Source organism: Sturnira hondurensis, unplaced genomic scaffold (assembly GCF_014824575.4).
Source record: "Sturnira hondurensis isolate 20B ecotype Veracruz unplaced genomic scaffold, ASM1482457v3 Scaffold0008640, whole genome shotgun sequence".
NCBI lineage: Eukaryota > Metazoa > Chordata > Mammalia > Chiroptera > Phyllostomidae > Sturnira > Sturnira hondurensis.
In genome coordinates this window covers 14,120,655-14,142,559 of record NW_028081271.1, presented here as the reverse complement: position 1 = coordinate 14,142,559, position 21,905 = coordinate 14,120,655, and the positions used below count along the sequence as shown (strand labels likewise).

The 21,905-nt window shown below is 42.1% G+C and overlaps 1 protein-coding gene across 1 annotated transcript in view; it reads left to right on the top strand.

Moving 5' to 3' along the window:
• The window catches only part of GSR (glutathione-disulfide reductase), a 36,143-nt gene that overhangs the window by 9,672 nt on the left and 4,566 nt on the right, over window positions 1-21,905 (top strand). Inside the window, exons 2-10 of the mRNA XM_037055313.1 lie at window positions 4,022-4,048; window positions 6,073-6,161; window positions 7,738-7,807; window positions 10,159-10,306; window positions 10,657-10,711; window positions 13,205-13,304; window positions 17,688-17,774; window positions 18,823-18,981; window positions 20,918-21,029. Coding sequence (XP_036911208.1) covers window positions 4,022-4,048; window positions 6,073-6,161; window positions 7,738-7,807; window positions 10,159-10,306; window positions 10,657-10,711; window positions 13,205-13,304; window positions 17,688-17,774; window positions 18,823-18,981; window positions 20,918-21,029 — 847 coding nt within the window. The remainder of the gene's footprint in view (window positions 1-4,021; window positions 4,049-6,072; window positions 6,162-7,737; window positions 7,808-10,158; window positions 10,307-10,656; window positions 10,712-13,204; window positions 13,305-17,687; window positions 17,775-18,822; window positions 18,982-20,917; window positions 21,030-21,905) is intronic.

Below are 21,905 nucleotides of genomic sequence, written 5' to 3'. Positions count from 1 at the left end.
TAGAATAGAAAGTTACTATTCAATAAGACCCACTTTTTCAGACATTTGCAATCTTACTGGGATTTGGGCAGATTCCTTTTAATCTGGTATTTCATATGAAGTCCCTTGGCAAGTGTGTATGAGGTTTAAGTTTCAACATAGGACAGTCAGAGAAGATTCTATTGTAAGAATAGGCTGGTATCTTTGTGCTTACAGAGAGCCAACCTAATTTCNGCATAATAATAACAAATAGTAGGATCATAATGAAATTGTAGCAGGTATGCTGCTAGCAAATAGAATATTAGAAGAATAGAAAGTTACTATTCAATAAGACCCACTTTTTCAGACATTTGCAATCTTACTGGGATTTGGGCAGATTCCTTTTAATCTGGTATTTCATATGAAATCCCTTGGCAAGTGTGTATGAGGTTTAAGTTTCAACATAGGACAGTCAGAGAAGATTCTATTGTAAGAATAGGCTGGTATCTTTGTGCTTACAGAGAGCCAACCTAGTTTCTTACGGTCATGATTAGCAGGGCTGTAAGCACCTGATATAAATTATGTCTAGAGGCCTTTTGTTTCCATATAATAAAAAAATGGCTTTATATAAAATATTGAAAACAGACGAGAGAGATGAAAGAATTCACATCTAAATCCCACTACCCAGGTAAAATCATTTTGGTTTATTTCTTTGTTCTGATGAATTATACAAGTAATACATGGTGGTATTCCCATTATATACCACATTAACAAGATAGAGGGTAAAAACCATGTGATCACATCAATGTATGCAGAAAAAGCATGTGATAAGATATAGCATCCATTTATGACAAACACTCAATACAATGGATATAGAAGGAAAGGACTTCATCATAATAAAGGCCATTTTGACAAACCCTCAACTAATGTCATTGTCCGTGGTGAAAAACTGAAAGTTCTCCTCCAGGTTCAGGAACAAGATAAGGTTGCCCATTCTCACCCGTCTTGTTTCACATAGTACTGGAGGTTCTAGCCAGAGCAGTCAGACAAGAGAAAGAAATTTTAAAAAGCATCCAAATTGGGAATGAAGAAGTAAAATTAGGCAGCACTTGAGATCTTGCGTTCCGGCAGTGTTGTCACTTGGGCTCAAATAAACTCATAAAAATTCTCTAAAAAAGTGTTTTTTTTTGAAGAAGTAGAATTGTTACTTTTTGCAGACAGGATTCTTTATATAAAGACACCACCAAAAACTATAAGAAAGAGTAGACAAAGTTGCAGGATATAAAATCAATGGACAAAAATCCATTGTATTACTATATAATAACAATGAGATTTCAGAAAAATGAAAACTAAAATTATTTTTGCAATTGCAACAAGAAGAATAAAATATCTAGGAATAAACTTAACAAAGGATGTGAGGGACCTATATACTGAAAACTCTAAAGCATTATTCAAAGTGATTGAGAAAGACAATGAAATGGAAAGATTTTTCATGTTTATGGATTGGAAGAATCAACATAGTTAAAATTGCCATATTACCTAAAACAGTGTACAAATGTAATGCAGTCCCCATTAAAATCCCAATGTTTTTTAAAGAAATAGAACGAAAAAAATAATCAAATTTGCATGGAACCACAAAAGACCCAAAATAGGCAAAGAAATCCTGAAAAAAAAGGACAGAGCCAGAGGTATCACACTCCCTGACTTCAAATTATACTACAAAGTGACTATAATGAAAACAGCGTATTATTGGCAGCAAAACAGACACACAGACCAATGGAACAAGATTGAGAACCCAGAAATAAACACACGTGTATATGGGCAAATAATCTTTGACAAAAGAGCCCAAAACATACAATGGAGAAAAGGTGGCCTTTTCAATAAATGGTGCTGAGATCATTGGAAAGCCACATGCAAAAGAATAAAACTAGACTGTTACATGTCACCATACACAAGAATTAACTCAAAATGGATAAAAGACCTAAATATAAAATGTGAAACAATAAATTATATAGGAAAAATGTAGATACTAAACTTATAGGCCTTTGTCTAAAGGATTTTATGAATTTGACCTCAAAGACAAGGGAAGCAAAAGCAATAGAAATAATGGGTCTATGTCAAACTAAAAACTGTCTGCACAGCAAAAGAAATCATCAACAACTAAAAAAGGCAACCAACTGAATGGGAGAAGATATTTGCAAACAGCACTTTCAATAAGGGGTTAATATCCCAGATACCTAAAGAAGTCATACAACTCAACGACAAAAACGATGAAACTGAACAATCCGAGTAAAAACCAGGCAGAGGACATGAACAGATACTTACTTCTCCCAAGATGACATAGAAATGGCGAACAGATCTATGAAAAGATGCTCAATTTCACTAGCTATTAGGGAAATGCAAATGAAAACTCCAGTGAGATACTTCCTCACACCTGTTAGAATGGCTCTCCATCTACAAGTAACAGTGAGTGCTAGAGAGCTTGTGGAGGAAAAGGAACCCTCGTTCACCGCTGATGTGAATGTGAACTGGTATCGTTAAGGAAAACAGTATAGAGGCTTCTCAAAAAATTAAGAATAGAGTTACCATATAACCAGCAGCCCCTCTTGGGTATCTACCTCCTAAATTTGAAAATATGTATTTGTAAAGATATACGCATCCCTGTGTTCATAGCAGCATTATTCACAGTGACCAAGACATGGAAACAACCAAAAATATCTTGATAGATGATTGGATAAAGAAGATATGGTTCTACTGAGCCCTAAGAAAAGATGAAATGCTGCCACTTGTAACAACAAGGGTAGATCTTGAGAATATCACGCTAAGTGAGATAAGTCAGACAGAAAAAGTCAAGAACTGTGTGATTTCACTCATATGTGGGATCTCAAACTGGAACTCACAAACACAGTCAGCAGTATGGTGGTTACCAGAGGGAAAGGGGGTTGGTGGGGTGGTAAAGAGCAAAGGGGGTCAACTATATGGTGATAGAAGATGATTTGATTTTGGGAGGTGGGCACACAATGCAATGTACAGATGTGTCATAGAATCGTACACCTGAAACCTATATAATTGTATTGACCAATGTCACCAGACAGATTTAATTTGAAAAAAGAGTGGTATTGATCTAGTTTTTCCTTCTACAGCTGACTCCTCTGCTAGGGCACATAGAGTGTTTACCCATTTGGTCAAGTCCAAATTTCGTCACCCTCTGGGCATTTTAATCAATCTTACTCTTAACCTAAGTTTTTGTTTTGCTTTTTTTTGTTTTTATGGTTATTTTAAGTGATCAAAAGGAAATAAATGGATGTAAACGGAAGTCTGTACGTAAACATGTAACAGCTTGTTCACACAGACCCTTGGAAAGAATTTTCTCAACTCTAATGGGTGTAAATAGTTATTTTCTTAAACAACTAGTTAGTTTTTACATGAAATTGTACTAGCACTTGTGCTTCTCTTTGTGTATTGGCTGCTAGAAGGCTGAGAACCAAAATTGTGATCTGTTTTCTAATAAGTGCAAAAGACTTCCTAGCGTAGTTGAACCTGGCTACTTGACTCATCATTGTCCTTTGGTCCTGGAGCATAATGTCGATTTCCACTAGAGGCTTTCTCAGAGGGGACGTTCTGGGTGTTTTACACCGGGGCTCTGCAGTGGGGGTCCCCGAAACCCTCTGAGACAGCTGCTCAGATGGCTGGCTTGCTCTTGCATAGCTGGATGGTCCCCTCACTTCACGCTGCTATTCTCTGCTACTTCCCTCTGGGTTCTGCGCAAGGTCAGGCTCTGCTGTCTCCTGACGAGTACCCTGCGGTGCACGGCCCCCTGGGAGTGGAATTGTTCTCTCTCTGCTTTTCTTGAGAAAACGATGATGAGTGAAATTCTCTGCCTTGTCACATTACAAAAATAATGTTCATATCTTTTCCAACTCTATACAAGGAAAAAGGAAATAACTGTAGGTTGTGGCTTAGAACAGAAAGAAGTCTCCTGGGTGGATGCTTGGGGTTCATTTCTTGCAGGTTTGTTGAGTTTAATGTTATTAAAATATGCCCTTTTAAATTTTTTTCCCAGGTAAATGTCGGATGTGTACCCAAAAAGGTAGGGTTTTTATTTCTTATTCCTTCTACACTCCTTTTATGTGTTTGGTAAATTATGTTAGAGTAAGGTTGTTTCAGCTGAAATTTCTTCTGCAAAAAGTAACTGAGAAACCAACTAAAAGTGGCTGCGGTGTAGGTCACATCAAACGAACTCATCCTTACCTGGGACAAAGAGGGAGAAATGACAGCACTTGTTTCCAAAGCTGCCTCTTGCTTATACTTGCAAATAATTTTACTCCTTTCAAAACATGTTATAATCCTAGGCTTACAACCTTTTGTTACTGAGATTACATTTTAAACTGGCAAGCTTTTGGGTGTGCAAGCAAACATCCTCTTCTCATCAGTGACGCACGCCTGAATGTAACTCCACAAAGGTTTCCTATTATCTGTCTCCTGGTATAAGTAGCTTTTTTTTTTTCCTGTGTTAGGAAAATTTCTTTTTTTTTTCCTGTGGGACATTTTCCTCAATTTTTTTCCTTTTGGTCCTAGATTTTGGAATCTGTTCTACTTAGAAGTGTGCAATTATGAATATATGGTTTATATATATTAGTTATAAGGTTGTTTTATGTAGTTTAAACTGATTATGTTAGTAAATCTGCTATTGATTTGTGCTATCTCATTATTTTACTTTATTTTTTAACCTCATTTTTTAAAAAATGCCATCTGGGCTGATCTGTGTAGGGGCCGAATTTGCAAGAGTTTGTTTCCATACGTTTCTCTTACTTCCAAAATTGTGATCTGACCACACATACTAGACACTTACCTTACACTTTTACAGCACTGTACTGATTTCAAAATGCTTTTGCGTTCTTGAGGATCACTTGGTAGTGGCCTCTCGTTCTGTGGAATAGACTGGAGCCTAGAGTTGCTGCCCCTGCATGAGAGTAGAGGGAGGCAGGCGGCGGTAGAGAAGGAACCACACGGATGGGCCTGCCACTGCCCTGATTAGGTCTCAGCTGAAAAGCCACTGCAGTTCACGTAGAAGCCCCTTCTCCAGGGAGTTAGATGGTGTAGCACCATACGTACTAAAATTGGAAGTGAATAAATATGGTCCCTCAGGATAATAGGTACAGTGGTGTTTCTTACAGTGACAACTTATTTGTGGTATTGATACATCTTCCATATGCATTGTTTAAGATGAAGAGTATAGCAGATAAAATGGTTCATTGTCTATTACATGCATTTCACCTCAATGAAAGAAACAGAATCCAACAGAGTTATCAGTTTATTCATCGTTAGGCATAAAGGGAGAAAGGTGCAAAGGGGCAATGTTAAGACTTGTCAGAAATGGAGTTAAGACTCGCCTGACCAAGATAAAAATGGTTTGGCTGACATCTGGAGTCCTGGGTGCCAGTCCGAATTCAGTTATCAGGATGATCACTTGGCGTTAAAGGGCTTTTACAGATTGTAGGCTGCATTCCACAAGAGATGCACTGAACCTCTGAGTTCCAGGTATCTGATTACATTATGTTCTTACAAGGGCATGTGCACAGTCCTGCATACCTAACAGGAATTCACACTCCAGAAGTTTTTAGATTTTATTTATTTATTTATTTTTAGAGGGGAAGGAGAAAGGGAGAGAAACATCAATGTATGGTTCCAGAAGTTTTTAGTCCTCAACTTTTACCTAGTAGCTTCCTTCCAAATCACCATACTATAATGCTACAGGTGCACTTCCGTTTCCTGGAACCAATCACAAAAGGCAGGGCTTATAGAAATCTGAAACTCAAAGAGGGAATGTACTGGTAAGCAGCAGTAAGTGTTAACAGAAGGACTGTGAGTCTTATCCTGGTTTACAGAGCTTATGAACTAGGGGATTTAACTGCAGAAGTAGCTTTCTCCCATATTTCAGAAGCCTCCCTATAAAATGTGCCCACTCATATTTCTGGACGTTCTCCTTTAAAATGTCGAGTTTTGTTTTTAGTTTGAAGGTCAGTATTATTATTTTCTCTGTTACGTAGTTGCCTTTCATCCACAATTCCCGCTTCCCCCGAGGACTCACGTCCTGCTGCACTTTTTCTGCAGGTAATGTGGAACACGGCTATGCACTCGGAATTTATGCACGATCACGCTGATTATGGCTTTCAGAGTTGTGACAGTAAATTCAATTGGCGGTAAGTGCTAATTCTTGGAGGGCTTCTTTTACAAACGTAATTTTTTCTTTCATAATTAAACATGCCGTAAAGCTTTTCGGGGTGTTGTATGGTGGTAACAAGCTTTGGAGGGCGATAGATCTGTTCACAGCCTTGATTGTGGTAATGTGTATGCTCATCTCTAATCCCATCAAGTCGTATGCATTAAGTGTGTACAAACAGCATAAAATACTCATTTTAGCCTTTTTTTAAAAATTGATTTGAGACAAAGACAGAGAGAAGCATTGATTAGTTTTTCCACTTGTTTTTGTGTTCATTGCTTGAATCTTGTACGTGCCTTGACCAGAAATGGGACCTGCACTCTTGGCTGGCCTATCAGGACGATGCTCTAACCACCAGAGCTGTCCAGGGCCCATTTTAGCCATTTTAAACTTGTCATTTCAGTGCCATTAAGAATATTCATCGTGTTATGCAACCATGACCACCATCCCTTTCCAGAACTTTCCTACCATCCCAAGCAAGAACAGTGTTGTTCAGTGTACCATTAAACAAAAATTCCTGATTTCCCCTCCTCCCGGCCCCTGGTATCTCTATTCTACCTTCTGTGTCTATGAATTTGCCAATGCTAGGTACTTTCTACAATGTTTGTCATTTATGCCTGGCTTATGTTACTTACATGTTTCTGAAGTTCATCCTGTGCCATATGTCAGAATTTCAATCTTTTTAAAGGCTGAATGATATTCCTTTATAGTTATATACCATATTTTGTTTCTCCATTTACTTTTCAATGGACTTCCCCCCCCACACCTTTTATCTATTGTGAATAATCATGCTTTGAACATTGGTCTGCAGGTTTGTGCTTTCTGTTATTTTGGGTCTATACCTAGAAGTGGAATTGCTGGGTCATGTGGCAACTTTGTGGTTGATTTTTTAAGGGGCTGCCATGAACTTTTTTAAGAGTTTATTTTTTATTTATTTTTAGAGAGGGGGAAGGGAGGGAGAAAGAGAAGGAGAGAAACATGGATGTGCAAGAGAAACGTCGATTGTTTGCCTCTCACGCATCCCCAGCTGGGGACCTGGCCTGCAACCCAGGCATGTGCCCTGACTGGGAATCGAACTGGTGACCTTTCAGTTCCCAGGATAGTGCTCAATCCACTGAGTCACACCAGCCAGGGTCCATGAACTGTTTGGTGCCATCAAATTGTTGACAAATTCATTTATTCAACGAGTATTGAGTGGCAAATGTGATTTGCAAATGATTTCTTCCTTTAGATGCAACTGACCATTTAGTTTCCAGCAGCTCTTAGTGCTACCATGCTAAGCACAGTCCCAAAGAGCTCTCTTTGTCTTCTGTGCAAAGAAAAGTTTTATTCACCTACCATGGATGCCGACTGACCATTCTCCACAGGGTGAAATAGTGGTTCTCCACACACAGGAAGGCAGGTGGATGCAGGGAGGGCGGATGACTGTCTTTAGAGACTGCGACTCCCCGGGTTGGTGCTGGCAGTCTGTGACTCTGTGTTCCGGGAAGATGCCCTAGTTACTGGCTGGAACAGGAGAATCCTCTGTCTCGGTGCTGATTCAGGTTTCACTGCAGGGTCATAAAGGAAAAGCGGGACGCCTATGTGAGCCGACTGAACACCATCTATGAAAAAAACCTAACCAAGGTGAGTGTGCTGGGCTCCGAATTTTGAGAAGCTGCTGTTGTCTGCTGGAGTGTGCTAACAAGGGTGGCCGGACCACAGCGTAGCCATTGCCTGTCTCTCTTACTGTGTCTGTTACTTCTTCTATGATGGATGATTCTGAGGTTGACCTGTGGAGCCAGCAGCTTCTGACTTGGTGGGCTGGTCCCTTTTCCGCAGAGGCTGGGCAGTGTGTGCCGAAGCTGGGAGACCAGGCCTCGCCGGAGGGCTGTACCTCCGTAGGTCTGGCCCTCCGCTTAGATGCAGAAACCATCACACAAGAGACTGATCGTACCTGCTTATTAATTAAAATCAGGAGCATTCTCTGGCTGGAAACCTGCAATTGTTATTCGTTCAGAGCAAATAATGTCCTTTGTAGCTAAATCTACTCAGGCGGGCAGATTGTGGTTCGGAAGATGTTTGTATGTGTGTGTGTGTGTGTGTGTGTGAATGAACTCTCATATAAGGAGAAAACTGGGCTAAGGCGGGTTTGCCTTTAACCAGTACACGTTATCCTTGGCTCTCCTGGGGTTCTTTTCCGTCTTCGCACTTAGAAGTCATTCCTCTCCCAGCCGGGACCATGCCAGAGACACTGGCACACCATCGACCCTGTTTTTTCCTGACAGTGTGTATCTCAGCATCCTGCCTTTGCCTTTATGGTCTCACGTTGCAGTTTCTAAGATTCAAAGGTAGCTTAGGTTATATTTAGATCAGTAGATTCTCAGTGGTATCCAGGCCTCTGTAATCTCATTAGCAGATTGTGTATAAGCCAGTTTTTAGTGTAAGTTACTCCTACAGATGTCTAATCTCATATTTTTTTTAAAGATTTTATTTATTCATTTTTAGAGAGAGGGGAAGAGAAGGAGAGAAATATCAGTATGTGGTTGCCTCTCTCATGCCCTGTGCTGGGGACCTGGTCTGTAACCCAGGCATGTGCCTGGGAATTGAACTAGTGACCCTTTGGTTCGCAGCCCACACTCAATCTGGTGAGCTGCACCAGCCAGGGCTAACCTCATATGTTTTTATATTGATTCTTATCCCTCATTGGGTTTCTTTTCGGATGGTGATATTTTGGGATCTTAATTCCCAAGTCAAGGGGAAAAATATCTGGGGGCTTTTGGTCCCCTAGGCACTGATGACAAGATATTTTAAATCTATTAGACTTGAGTATAGAGATAACACTTGCTATATTAAACACCCACATCAAACTTTATTAAAAAGTGGAGCTAGGTGAAAATGCAAAAGAAATAGGAAACTCACTCAAGAAACAGCATTTTTAAATACCCACAAATCTTGGCGTGCTGTAAAACTCACTGTGACTTTCTGGGGAAGAAATCTGAACAGGAAAGGAAGTTTCCTATCAATTTTCCTAGGAAATAAAAGTGAAGATTGCATCGGTTCTTCCCCCAAGCTATTATCTCTATTATTGCCACTTGACAAGTATCCCTTTTTGTCTGGCGCCCATAGGAAATTGTTACATCACATCCCGAAGGAAGGTTTTTCCAGAGGCTTGTGTTGTTTGGCATTGATCTTGGTTCAACCTGATTAAGCAGAGCACAGGCACAGAAGGCCTGGAGGGGTGATTAGAAAAGAGGCAATAACTCAATTCAGAACCGAGCACGTTCTAACATGTTAAGACATTCTTTTTGGTGAGCCTGCTTGTGTGGCTCCATTATCCTTGTAAGTCAGCCACATTGGCGTGCCAGTATGTACGTAGCTGACAGAAGCTTGCTGGCAATCTCCAGTCGCTGAATTGAAGGTCCCCAAATCAAGGCTGTGGCACAGTAAGGGCAAGTGGGGGTCCGAGTTCTCCACATCTCTGGCACAGAATTTCAATGTCATGTACTTTTGTGGTATTCTTCCCATTTTGTTTAAGAAGGCAGAAACACTGTGTCTTCCTGCCTCACCTGTAGTATTTCTCTTTGCCTCTAATACCCACCCTTTATTCATCTTTTGTCTTTCTCAGCCCTCTGTTCCGCCTGCAGACATCATCATTCTTTAGTGTGTTTTTCTTGTGAGTGAAAAAGGCTTTCTCAGTCAACTCTTGTGGACAAAGATATAATCTTTTTCTTTGTGGGGGTGACTTGAATATATTCTTTTGGACTCTGGGTTTTGGCCCACAATAGCACCTTTATTTCTTCTTACTTTAAGCCCCCTCACCTAACTATCAATTAACAAAAGTTCTGTAGAAGCTCGAACATTGAGAAAAGTCCTGGCCTGAGCAAACCCAAAGTCAAAATCTTCAGAAGAGAAATGGAAAATGCTGAGAAGTTTCAGGAAGTGTTTTCATTTTAATCTGAAGCACAGGCTCACGTCACGCATGGTTCCTTCCCCAGGCCAATATACAGATCATCTCTGGCCATGCAGCGTTCACAGGCGATCCCAAGCCCACAGTGGAGGTCAGTGGGAAAAAATACACGGCTTCTCACATCCTGATCGCAACAGGTGGCACACCCTCGCATCCACAGGAGAGCGAGATCCCAGGTGAGTCTTCCAGAGGCAAACGCTGGTTCGTGACCAACGGGAGGAGTTTGTTAGAGTGTGGGAGAGTGAAGGAGAGCTGGCAAAGAGTCCCCTCTGAGAGCTGGGAAAATTTCAGTTCTGCAGAGGAATTTGATAGTTATTTAGTCATCACTGCTCCTATTTCTGAAAGAAAATAAAAATATTGACCCAGGGAGGGCACGGTTGGCGGCTTCCCGAGTGAGGACGGTAAAGAACTTGTCAGAACAGACAGTGTGATGACTGGGAAAATGCTGGGGCTTGCATGCATTCTCGAGATTATTTTCCAAGTTATAGCCCAGTCTGTGTGATTGATATTTCGTTCCCCTGCACAGGTGCCAGTCTAGGAATAACCAGTGATGGATTTTTTCAGCTGGAAGAATTGCCCCGGTAAGCCAACGTCCCTGCTGAATTCAGTGTTCGTTCTCCCTTGGTCTCTCCTGCCGACATTTCTCACCACCGCCGTCCCCGCTCCCCGGCCCCCATTCAATGTAGGCATTTCCTGAATTCTTTCCTCTTGCCTCTTCTCTTTTTATGACTGTGGGTATCTCATTCACTCATACCCCCATGAAGTGACTCAGATCTTTCATGCCTTTGGTCAGAGGCTGTTGCCGAATTTGTAGAACCAGAACCAAACACAGGTGGTTCTGAAGAATAAATAGTAAAGCCCTAAACTATCTTCTGTCTTCAGTTTGATACAGCATCAATTGATAATGTGTTTCAAATAACTGATTCTGTTTTATTTTAATTTTTATTTATTGATTTGAGAGAGAGAGAGAGAAACATCAATTTGGTGTTATTTATGCATTCATTGGTTGATTCTTGCATGTGCCCTGACCAGGGATCGAACTGCAATTTTGGTGCGTTGGGACGATGCTTTAACCAACTGGGCTACCCAGCCAGGGCCTGGTTCTGGCTTTCAAAACAACTAGTGCAGAGGGATCTCCGTAAATAAAAGCTCTGTCAGTCTCACAGAAATAGATTTTCTGAAACTGTTCTTTATACGTATTTGTCCAAATAACCTTAGTGAACTTCTGTCATGGGTTTTCTCTCTGTCATAACACAGAGAGAAAAAAGATAATGAGGAAGTTTGTTTCTCTGATCTGAAGAAGCTGCCAATCGAGGCTTTCTGGGTTAGAGGGGTCCTCCCTTCACTCGCGAAGGGGTGAAGCCCAGGACCTGGAGCAGGGACCCTTCTAGCCCAGGGACCTTTGCTCCTCCTGAGCTACACTCCCTCGGGAGTCGGTGTTGCTCAACTCTGCCCCTCCCTTGGTGAGTGTTGCCAGTGCGTTTGAGGCCTTAATCCTGTGCTTCCGTAAAGGCCTTCTTGGGGGATTACTAAAAATTCATGGTGGTGTGCTCTCTCTCCCAGGTGCATGCCTGTGCCTGTATTCCCTCTTGGGCGTGCATCTTCCCTTTCCTCTCCTCAGCTCTAAGGGACCCCATGAGACTTGCAACTAGGGGAGCAGTGGGCAGCGGCAGCTCGGCCCAGGCTAACCCCCTACCTGTCTCCAAGGCCTCTTTCCTCTGACTTTTCATTGACTTAGGGCAGCCCTGCCAAGGCTCCCTCCTGTTGTTTCTTCTATCCTAAGCCCTTCCTTGTTTCACCACCCCCAGTTTTTAAAAATGTACTCTCAAAAAATAAAATTCTCGCCCACACCTTTCCTTTAATTCACCTGGAGCCAGAGTTAATACGAGACAAGAGGGCTTCTATGCAGTTCCACAGCTGCCGTGAAGATGTCCTGTTAAGATATGCAGACCAGCCCTGGCTGGTATAGCTCAGTGGATTGAGCGCGGGCCTGCGAACCACAGGATCGCGGTTCGATTCCCAGTCAGGGCACATGCCTGGGTTGCAGGCCAGTTCCCAGCAGGGGACTAAGGAGAGGCAACCATACATTGATACTTCCCAACTTCCCTTCCCCTCTAAAGATAAATAAATAAAATCTTAAAAAAAAAGATATGCAGACCAGGCAGGCTTTTGACAGAAAGGAAAGCAGTCTTTTTAGGTTTTCTGCCTGCAGAGCATTAAACATGCTAGAGAACAGCCTTTCTTCTCTGTGACCCACCCTGTACTGTTTGATTTTTGAGTCCAATGATAGGACACGTGCGGTCATTACTTATCTTCTTTAGATGCTATAAGTCAATCTAAACTTGCCCTCAAAGAGGTTTTATTTATATATTTTTCTAAATTTACTTTTAGAGAGAGGGGAAGGGAAGGAGAGAGGGAGAGAAATATCAACGTGTGGTTGCCTCTCACACGCCCCCTATGGGGGACCTGGCCAGCAACCCAGGCAAGTGCCCTGTTTGGGAATCGAACCTGCAACTCCTTGGTTCGCAGAACCAAGCCACACCAGCCAGGACTTAAAGATTTTTTATTATATAGATATCTGTCCTTCAGATATTTTATTTTATCTTATTATTTTTATAAAGATTTTATTTATTTATTTTTAGAGACAAGGGAAGGGAGAAAGAGGAAGAGAAACATCAATGTGTGGTTGCCTCTCACAGGCCCCTACTGGGGACCTGGTCTGCAACCCAGGCATGTGCCCTGACTGGGAATCGAACCAGCGACCCTTTGGTTTGAAGCCTGCGCTCAGTCCATTGAGCTGTACCGGCCAGGGCTGTCGTTTAAGTATTTTGAAATCATTTGTTAAACTTGCATTGCTAGCAGTAAATGCAGTTAAATGAATTCAGTCGAATTCTACCAATGTCAGTTTCTTAGTTTTGACACTTGTACCACGGTTATGCGAGATGTTAACTTTCAGAAGAGCTGAGCGGAGGTATACAGGCCACCTCTGTGCTAGCTTTTCAACATTTCTGTAAATCTAGAATCATTCCAAAATAAGGTTATTTAAAAACAGTAGCCCTCTGCTCTCCCCATAGCCGCAGCGTCATCGTGGGCGCAGGGTACATCGCCGTGGAGATCGCTGGGATCCTCTCTGCCCTGGGCTCTAGGACATCCCTCCTGATACGGCACGACAAGGTAGGCTCTGCCCGTCTGCCTCCTCTTTCCTTGATGTTAATTTTTAAAAAAATCTACAGTGAGAATTTCCTCTCACATTGTCCTTAAATACTAGGGTGCAAAGCATGTGGAGAGCAGCTGCTTTGTGCCACGTGGGGCTGCACAGAGGCCATTTGAGTGAAGATTTAAGTCCTCCCCAACTACCAGCTGCTGGTTGAGAACAGTGCTTTTGATATCATCAAACTGGCTGGTGTTTTCTTCAAGAAGTACTAGATAGTATCGTAGGCCTTAACTAGGAGAAATGTAGGCTTAAACATGAATAGTAGCTAAATTGAATAGATTATTATCTTAATGTATTATTCTGGAAATCAATTGCATATGATCAGGTAGTATTGGATTATTAATACTCATTCAGCAAAGTTCTGTGCATTAACAGGAAATGTATCCAAAATATTTACATACCCATGTTCATAGCTGCATTATTCACAATAGCCAATAGGTGGAAGCAACTCAAGTGTCCATTGATGGATGAATGGATAGACATAATTGGTATATACATACCATGGAATATTACTCAGCCTTGAAAAGGAATGGCATCCTGCCCTGTTACAGTGCGGATGAACCTTGAGGACATGCTAAATGAAATAAACCATTCACACACAGACAAATATTATATTATCCCACTTCTGTGAGGTATCTAGAGTAGCCAGACTCATAGAATCAGAAAGTAGAGTGGTGGCCGCCAGGGGCTGGGTGGAGGCAGAAATGGGGAGGTGTTGTGTAATGGGGTGCAGAGTTTCAGTTTTTCAGGAGGGGCATGTTCTGAGGTCAGCACAAGGATAGGAATATACTTAACACTCTAGAACTGTATGCTTGGAAATGGTCAAGTTGGTGAATTAATGTTAAGCATTTTTTACCACACACGCAAAAATAGATCATAAGCCATCTGTTCGACCCTCATGTTAAGGCCAAGAGAGGTTTTATAACTGCTGATTAGTGTCAGAACTGAGAGTCAGCTAAGGTCTGAGAAGCCCAAGCCAGTATTTTTATCTGTGAAAATACTGCCTCCGTGTTTGCCAGTAATGAAGAAGTGTTGTTTTGTATGCGTTTTTGATTAATTGTGGGCTAGCACCATTAGGCTGTGGAACGGTATTGGACCTTTCGGAGACACAGTGTACAGGGCAGTAATAGCTTGGGCAAGTCCTTGAATGCCTTTGGGGCAGGATTTAGCAGATCCCTGACCACACAAAAGCTATGATTCACATTCTTGATTATTTGGCCAAATGGAGGGAGAGGAGGGAAACCAATAATCCTGGTCAGTCTGTACTGAAGCCTTAGAGTCTACAGGGCTTTCTTTTTGGCTTCAAGACTCGTCATACAGTTAACCCTCAGAAGAATTAAGTCCTGAATAATGTTTTTTATAGGTAAATGTTATTTTGCATTGCCGGGATATATCCAGAAAATTGGAAGGAAGAAGGAAGGCAGAGGGGTAGCTAGTCTGAATTTAATGTGTAAACAAACAAAACACAGCGGTTTATCGGTAGAGTGGTGAATCCCCTGCATTTGGACGAGTGGCCTGTTTGCCAAAAGCCGCATCTACCTGGGCTGCCTGCTCTGCCCCAGGCCTGCATCTGGCTCGTTCTGCCTCTGCCCCCGGTCCCATGGTAACCCTGTCCTAGAACCAGCCTGTGAATAACTCATGACCCCACCTTCACCCTGCCTGGGGTGGGTTGTATGTGTGGTATCACAAAGAAATCTCTGGAGAAAGAAAGAGGATGTCTATGAGAAAAGAAAAGTTACTAGACAGTAACAACTGTTATTTTAAAGACTAGTCTCCTGGAGGCAGTGATGGAAGCCATCATTATGAACATTGAGATCCAACTGGAAATAACATTGAGAATCTTGAAAAAAAGAACAAAAGTCCTGGCAGCGAAAACTTTGATTAATTATTATGTCAGTGTTCTTTCTTATTTCAGTGATGTTATACTCTAGCATTCATGTGGCTCCCAATTAACTTAAGGTTCTATGACGCACATGTTCAGGGAACTTCCCAAGGGCAAGCAAAGAACAGCTATTTCAGCATCTTAAGTGAAAATTCACAAATGATAATGATACTTATCTTTGGGGATATTAGATACTAAAACATTACCTATTCATGTAAGTGCTAAGTGCTTGTTAAATCTCACAGCTCTACTTAAATTACACTATCTGTTAATCTATCCCATGTCACTGAATTCTATAGGTTAATTATATACCTTAGGTTGTTTCTTTATTATCAGTTTTGCTTGTCTTTAATTGTGTCTTCTTTTGTTTGCAAGAGGCCTGATCACATCTCATTAGATCCATTGCCTTCTTTAATTAGCTTAGCTGGCTATTAAATCTGCTGCAGTACCAATTCCTTGATTTCCCCAGTGACTGTTAGCATCTTGAGGCTGCACACCTTAAGAATAATTAGGGGGGAAGAAGAATAATTAGGGTAGACTTTCGCTCAATAATGTGTAGGAAAATGTGGGTTTTTCCATTTTCTTCCCCCAAACCTGCCTTCCCCACTGACCATCATCTTTCATCACCCCTGTCATCGTATCACCAGGGTCATCATCACCTGTGTCATTATCATCCCCACCATTCCCAAGTCCTCCATCACTGTATTCCATGGTGTGTTGATCTACTGCTGTGATTTGCCAGGCCTGAGCATCCCTCTAAGCACATACTCAGCCCTCATAAAAGTAATCTTGTCAAACATGCCCTGTTTCCCAGAAGGAGCTGAACCCTCCCTAGCCTATTCCCCACCTGTAAGATGGTCCCATCTCCTTATATTTATACGGACTTTTCTACTTAAGGTGCTTGCCCTTCCCAAATCAAGATCTGGTGCAAATAACACATTCCCCATGAAATTTCTCCTGTTCTCTTCTGTATAATTTTTGCCTCTTCTGGACCACCATATCTGTACATCTTTTAAGTTAATTATGAGTGTGTCTTTCATTCTGATGTTTTATGTCTTCCACATAGTAGAGCTTAATAAATATTCATTAATGGAATGAATGATCAGTAATTACAGTGTGACCTCAGTTTAGCTCGCAAGAGCTGCATGTCCCTCCCCTCCACTGGAAAAGGCACAGAGGCGTCCCTACGGGAATACAGCCCACCTAATAGGCAGTCACTGCATGTCAGCTCACGTTCATGACAGCATTCCGGCAAAGACTAAGTACGCTATGGCTGTGAGCGAGGTGCAGTGGGAGAGTGGTGTTGCGACAGCAGTGCTAAAGACCATGGAAACGGCCTTGGAAGATACAACTCACCAATTTCCCTGGACTTGGTCATCTGAACTCAATTCAGAAGAAATGAAGTCCACGGATATGGAGAGGAGATGAATGGGCCTTGGTTCTAGGAATGTGAAGAAGCCCCATGTCTTTACTCCCCAGTTCGTGACACCATGCACTGATCTGACACATGTGGCGAGAGAGTGGTTTCTGTGCCTTCGTTCTCCCATGGCCTCTCTGCCTTCCCAGGATGTATAGCCCTGCAGGGGGTGATGGAGCAGAGCCGTCTGTCCTGATGGGCACACCGTGATCAGTTCTTAGTGGTCCCCGGGTCTTTACATGGCCTTCAAGATTATGCCACCAAAGAAGCAAGTGCATAATGTCATGGAGAGAACTTGATCTGAAGGATCAGATTGAGCTCATTTTGAGTCCTGGATGTAATACTTTCTAAGAGTCACTCCATTTCTTGGAGTCTCAGCTTTCTCATTTGAAAAAAAATGAGGATAACATCGCCTACCCCATATGGTCATTAGAAGGATTTGAGGATGAGTAGGTAGATGGATAGAGAGACAGATGTTCTCTAGAACAACACCTATCCTATCAGGAAAAAAAAAAAAAGACAATGTTTTAACTTTGTCAGGAACTTTTAATAGGAATGGAATTAATATTTACCAAATTTAAATCCCTAAAATAGTTTGGGGTCTTAGATAGTAAGACCAGTGTTAAAAGAAATCTTTGAAATGATTATATTGAATTTTCTTCCTAGATAAGGAGATTTTACATCATATCAGAGGGAAAGCTGACTTTGGAATACTAAAAAGAGAAAGAATTTCTGGTCCCTAGACTTACAGAAGAGAGAAACAAGCTTGGGAGGAGAGGACATGGTGAAGGTAGTGGAGGCCTGATGGTTGCCTATCTATTTAAGTCAAAAACAGGAGTTGGTGAAGTCAGATGTAAGACAGACACTGGTGGGGACGTAGGAAAATAGATTTATGAAAGCTGCACTCCCAGGATGGCCATGAATGAAGAAGGAAATGAGAGGGAGGATGACACTGACCTTTCCCTGCCAGGTTTGTAGCGTATCTTCAGTCAAGGCTTTCTCCTTTCCCACCACCATCCTTCTGCTGCCTCTGTTTGTATGCAGGTGCTTAGAACTTTTGATTCGATGATCAGTTCCAACTGCACTGAGGAGCTGGACAAAGCCGGCGTAGAGGTCCTGAAGCACTCTCAGGTACGGCCGGCCCAGGGTGCATGAACGGCCCGAGGCGTCTCTCTGCCTTGACTCACACTTTGTACTTTCGGCTTCACTCTCTGAGTTTCATAAACGCAGACTCTGTCTACCCCTGTCAATGTATTCCTTTCTAGAGTACTACCAGTTCTTTTCTTCATTTTGAGCTCTATACTTCTCATTAATGTATTAATGAAATCAAGGCATAAAAGATTAGAATAATCTAGGAGCTGACTTTAGTTAGAACTAAAACTTCAATTGGTGTGCATAGATGCTTTATTGAACATCCTTATTTTGCAGGTTTATATTGATTTTCTCAGGAGATATTATGGAATCTGTTTTCAAAGTACGCCCTTTGGGGATTTGCAGAATTACAAGAGTGCTTTACTTCTCAGGGAATCACCTAAGTTTCAGAATTTTCCTGGAGCATTAGCCTTGTACAAGTGATTCTTTTCCCCCGTAGATTTGCCCTTTCCCCATAGGCCATGCCCAGTGCAATAAAAAATGTGAACGTGCCTTGTGAGTGTGAAAGCACTAGATTGGTGGTGGGGTCAACATCAGAATCATCTGGGACCTTCACTAAAACTTAAACTGTGTGTGGGCTCCGCTCTCCTGACCTAGTTCTCACCTCGCCCCGCCCAATTCTGGCCGGAAATGTCCAGGGAGACGCAATGACTGTACGGCATGAATAGTTTCTTAGTGCTACTTTTCATCTCCTTACACTCTGGCTGCGCTCTGCTTAGATTTGTGAGTTAAAATCTTATCGCAGTTTTTAGAGGCACAGTTTAGGATACTTTGTTTTAAGCTGAAGTATTAGGAGGGGGAGCTGCTGTTTCTGGCCATTGGCTGGATGATTCGGGGCAGCCGAGAAATAGTTGTGGCTCCCAGGAGTCTAGTGTTGGTGCCTTTGGGGTGGAAGGAAATGCATCAGCTCTTAAGATTCACGTGTAGGGTTCGGTGGGGATTTTTAAGGGGTTTAGAATTGTAGTTTCCTCTTTGCTCTCCTTTCTTCCTCCTTCCCCCTTCAATTGACCCATTTATTTGCCAATAGGTCAAGGAAGTTAAAAAGACTTCATCAGGCTTGGAGCTGTGCATGGTTACCTCAGTTCCTGGTAGGAAACCCACCTTCACCACCATTCGAGATGTTGACTGCCTGCTCTGGGCCATTGGGCGGGACCCGAATTCCGGGGGCCTGAATTTAAACAAAGTGGTAAGCTGATGTAGTCTGCCCCAAACCTTCTGAAACCTCTTAGTTGCCCTGTGCTCCCCCAGCTCATCGTATTCCCCAAACTTTGGGGGGCTGTCTTGGATTTTTATCCTCATTATTCCTTGCATCCAGTTTGTAATCAAACCCCACTGCTGCTCCTTTGAACTTAAAAGCTTTTTCTTTTTGAGTCTTCACCCTAGATCAGGTCCCTGACACCTCTGATCTAGATTGTTTAGCAGCTTCCTGACCAGCCTCTTATACACAGATCTCCATTTTACTATACTTGACTCTTTAAAGCCTTGTCATATTCCTTACTGTGTGCAGCGCTGACCCCAATAACTGGGTGCGTAAATCATCCGGACATTGTGGCACCTGGGGATGGGAATCAGATGTGAAGCTGATCCACCAGTGTTGTAATTAGCATTTTTATTGGTGCTTTTATTTATTTAAAGATTGTATTTATTTATTCTTAGAGAGAGGAGAAGGAGAAAGAGAAGCAGAGAAACATCAGTGTGTGATTGCCTCTCATGTGCCCCCTACTGGGGACCTGGCCCGCAACCCAGGCACGTGCCCTGGCTGGGAATTGAACCAGCGACCCCCTGGTTCGCAGCCCGCACTCAATCCACTGAGCCACACCAGCCAGGGCAGTATCTAATATTTTGATTTATATTCTAATATTATGCTCTGTTATAACATAGAGTCCTTTTTCATTTTTATTTTTTTAGCATTAAAAAAATAAAATATTCAGGGAGATGGTTTACTTGTTTTAAAGCTTATTGTCCATTCAAATTTAGTAAAACTATTTTCATAGTAACAAAGCCAGTCACTCAGCTTTTTACCCTTCAGGAGATATTTTGCCTTTGTACAAATATAGGCATTAGCAGGTCCAGTTTCCACCTATATTTGCTGAATTTTTTTTAAAGAGGCCAAGTTTTTAATCTCACCCAGTGTTAAGGTATATTTTGTAATGCAGATTGAATGATTCCTACCTGTAGGTTTTGTCAACGTGTTACTAACCTGATCTAATCGTCCAACAACTCTGAGGTGTAAGGATAAGGAAACCAGGAGCACAAAGCAAGTAAATAACTCCTGCTGGAAACTCTGTGGGCGGCTGTCTGTATTCCTTGCCACTGCATTCACACAGATGAGGTTAATGCCTCATTTGTGCTGGAAGTTCAAATGTTCATTGATAAGTAGGTGGTTGTGCAAGGTCTCATAGCCAGCAAGTGGCAGAGCTGGGACTTGAACCCCAGCTCTGTCTGGCTTCTAAGGTAATACACTCTTACCTGCTAAGCTTCCTATTTTCCGATTCTGTTGTCTCTCCACTTCCCACATGGGAGTACAGACAGGTGGGATCTAGAAAGGCACAATAAGATATACATGACGCGTCTTAGAGTAAAGATTCAGATCGATATATAGGGAAAAGGTTTTGTTTTAAGGAAACAGCAGCATGTTTTAGAGTACAGTGCAAAATTTGCTTGGATTTTAAGGCTCAAATGGTAAGGTTCATACACATCTGGTTTTGATGACTGTTCCAGGCTGTAACCCTGTAAGTGTGACTTAGTCTACTTCGGGAGGACTGAGTGCTTTGGTGGAAAAAGGTGAAAATGTGTCCTAAGTGGACTACATGGGGATAGTGAACACGACATCTGGGGGTTGAGTGATTCCTTCTCATTTTGCCTGGCCAGTTGAGTTGGACACTGCAAAGTCAGACACTGTTGAAAAACCTCAAAATTGGATAACATATTTCCATTTTAAATTAAGCAAAAGCTGTGAAACTTTGCCAGTTTGCTAAGACGTTTTTTCATCTTGTGGTTGAGTCATGTGGTTCTTAGAGATTCAGCCCAAAGAGGTGCCTAAAATGAGGTAGACCCAGAGATTTGATCTTCCATGTTTGTAATAGGCCAAATATTTACATGGTGTCCCTTCCCAATTTTAGGGGATTCAGACTGATGGCCAAGGTCACATCATGGTGGATGAATTCCAGAATACTAACGTAAGAGGCATCTACGCAGTTGGGGATGTATGTGGAAAAGCTCTTCTCACTCCAGGTAACGTTTCTTCTCTTCTCGGCCAGGGGAGGCTCTGTGTGTTCTATGAGACGCTTTGGCAGTTCACAGTCAAATCAGCTTAAGCAAAGTTAAAAGGATGAGTGTCTTCGTGTCATTAAAATGATAAAAATGTATTGAAACAGATGTTGGTTGGGTGCCTGACATTTTCTGAATAATACTCATTTTTACTTTAAAAACGCCTACTGAAGACAAATTCTCACCTAGAGGGTACAGTCACCCTCTGAGGAATGCTATAAGCTGGAATCTGGGTTGTCTGTGGTTGACAGTGGAAGCAGGTGGCTTTCGGAAGAAGTACTTTAGTGTGGGATTCCTACGTGATGTTTAGGATTGACACAGCCAAGACTGACCCTGTCCTCCGAATCCCATACTTCAGCCCACTTCCCGAGTTAACCAGCACCTTCTCAGGCTCTTTGTCCCACTTCTCTCCATTGTGAACAGCACGCCATGTGCTTTCGCTCCACCCCCCTCTGGGACCTCACCAGCTGTCCCAGAATGGCCCTGGGTCTTCACTGAGAATGGAAACATCCCCCTTTACACCCCCAAAGCCTTTTAGCATGTTTGGGAAGTTGTCTTCGCAAAAAGCAAAATAACAGGTAAAGCTTAAAAGACTTTAAAACATAATGTTAACAGCCCTGGCCAGTGTGGCTCAGTTGGTTGGAGCATCAGCATATAAACCAAAAGGTGATGGGTTCAGTTCCTGTTGAGGGCACATGCCTAGGTTGTGGGTTTGGTCCCTGGTCAGGGTTCATGCGAGAGGCAACCAATTTATGTTTCTCTTCCTCCCTTCCCCTATCTCTAAAATCAATAAGCACATCCTTGGGTGAGGATATAAAATATAAAGTGAAAACAATCTAT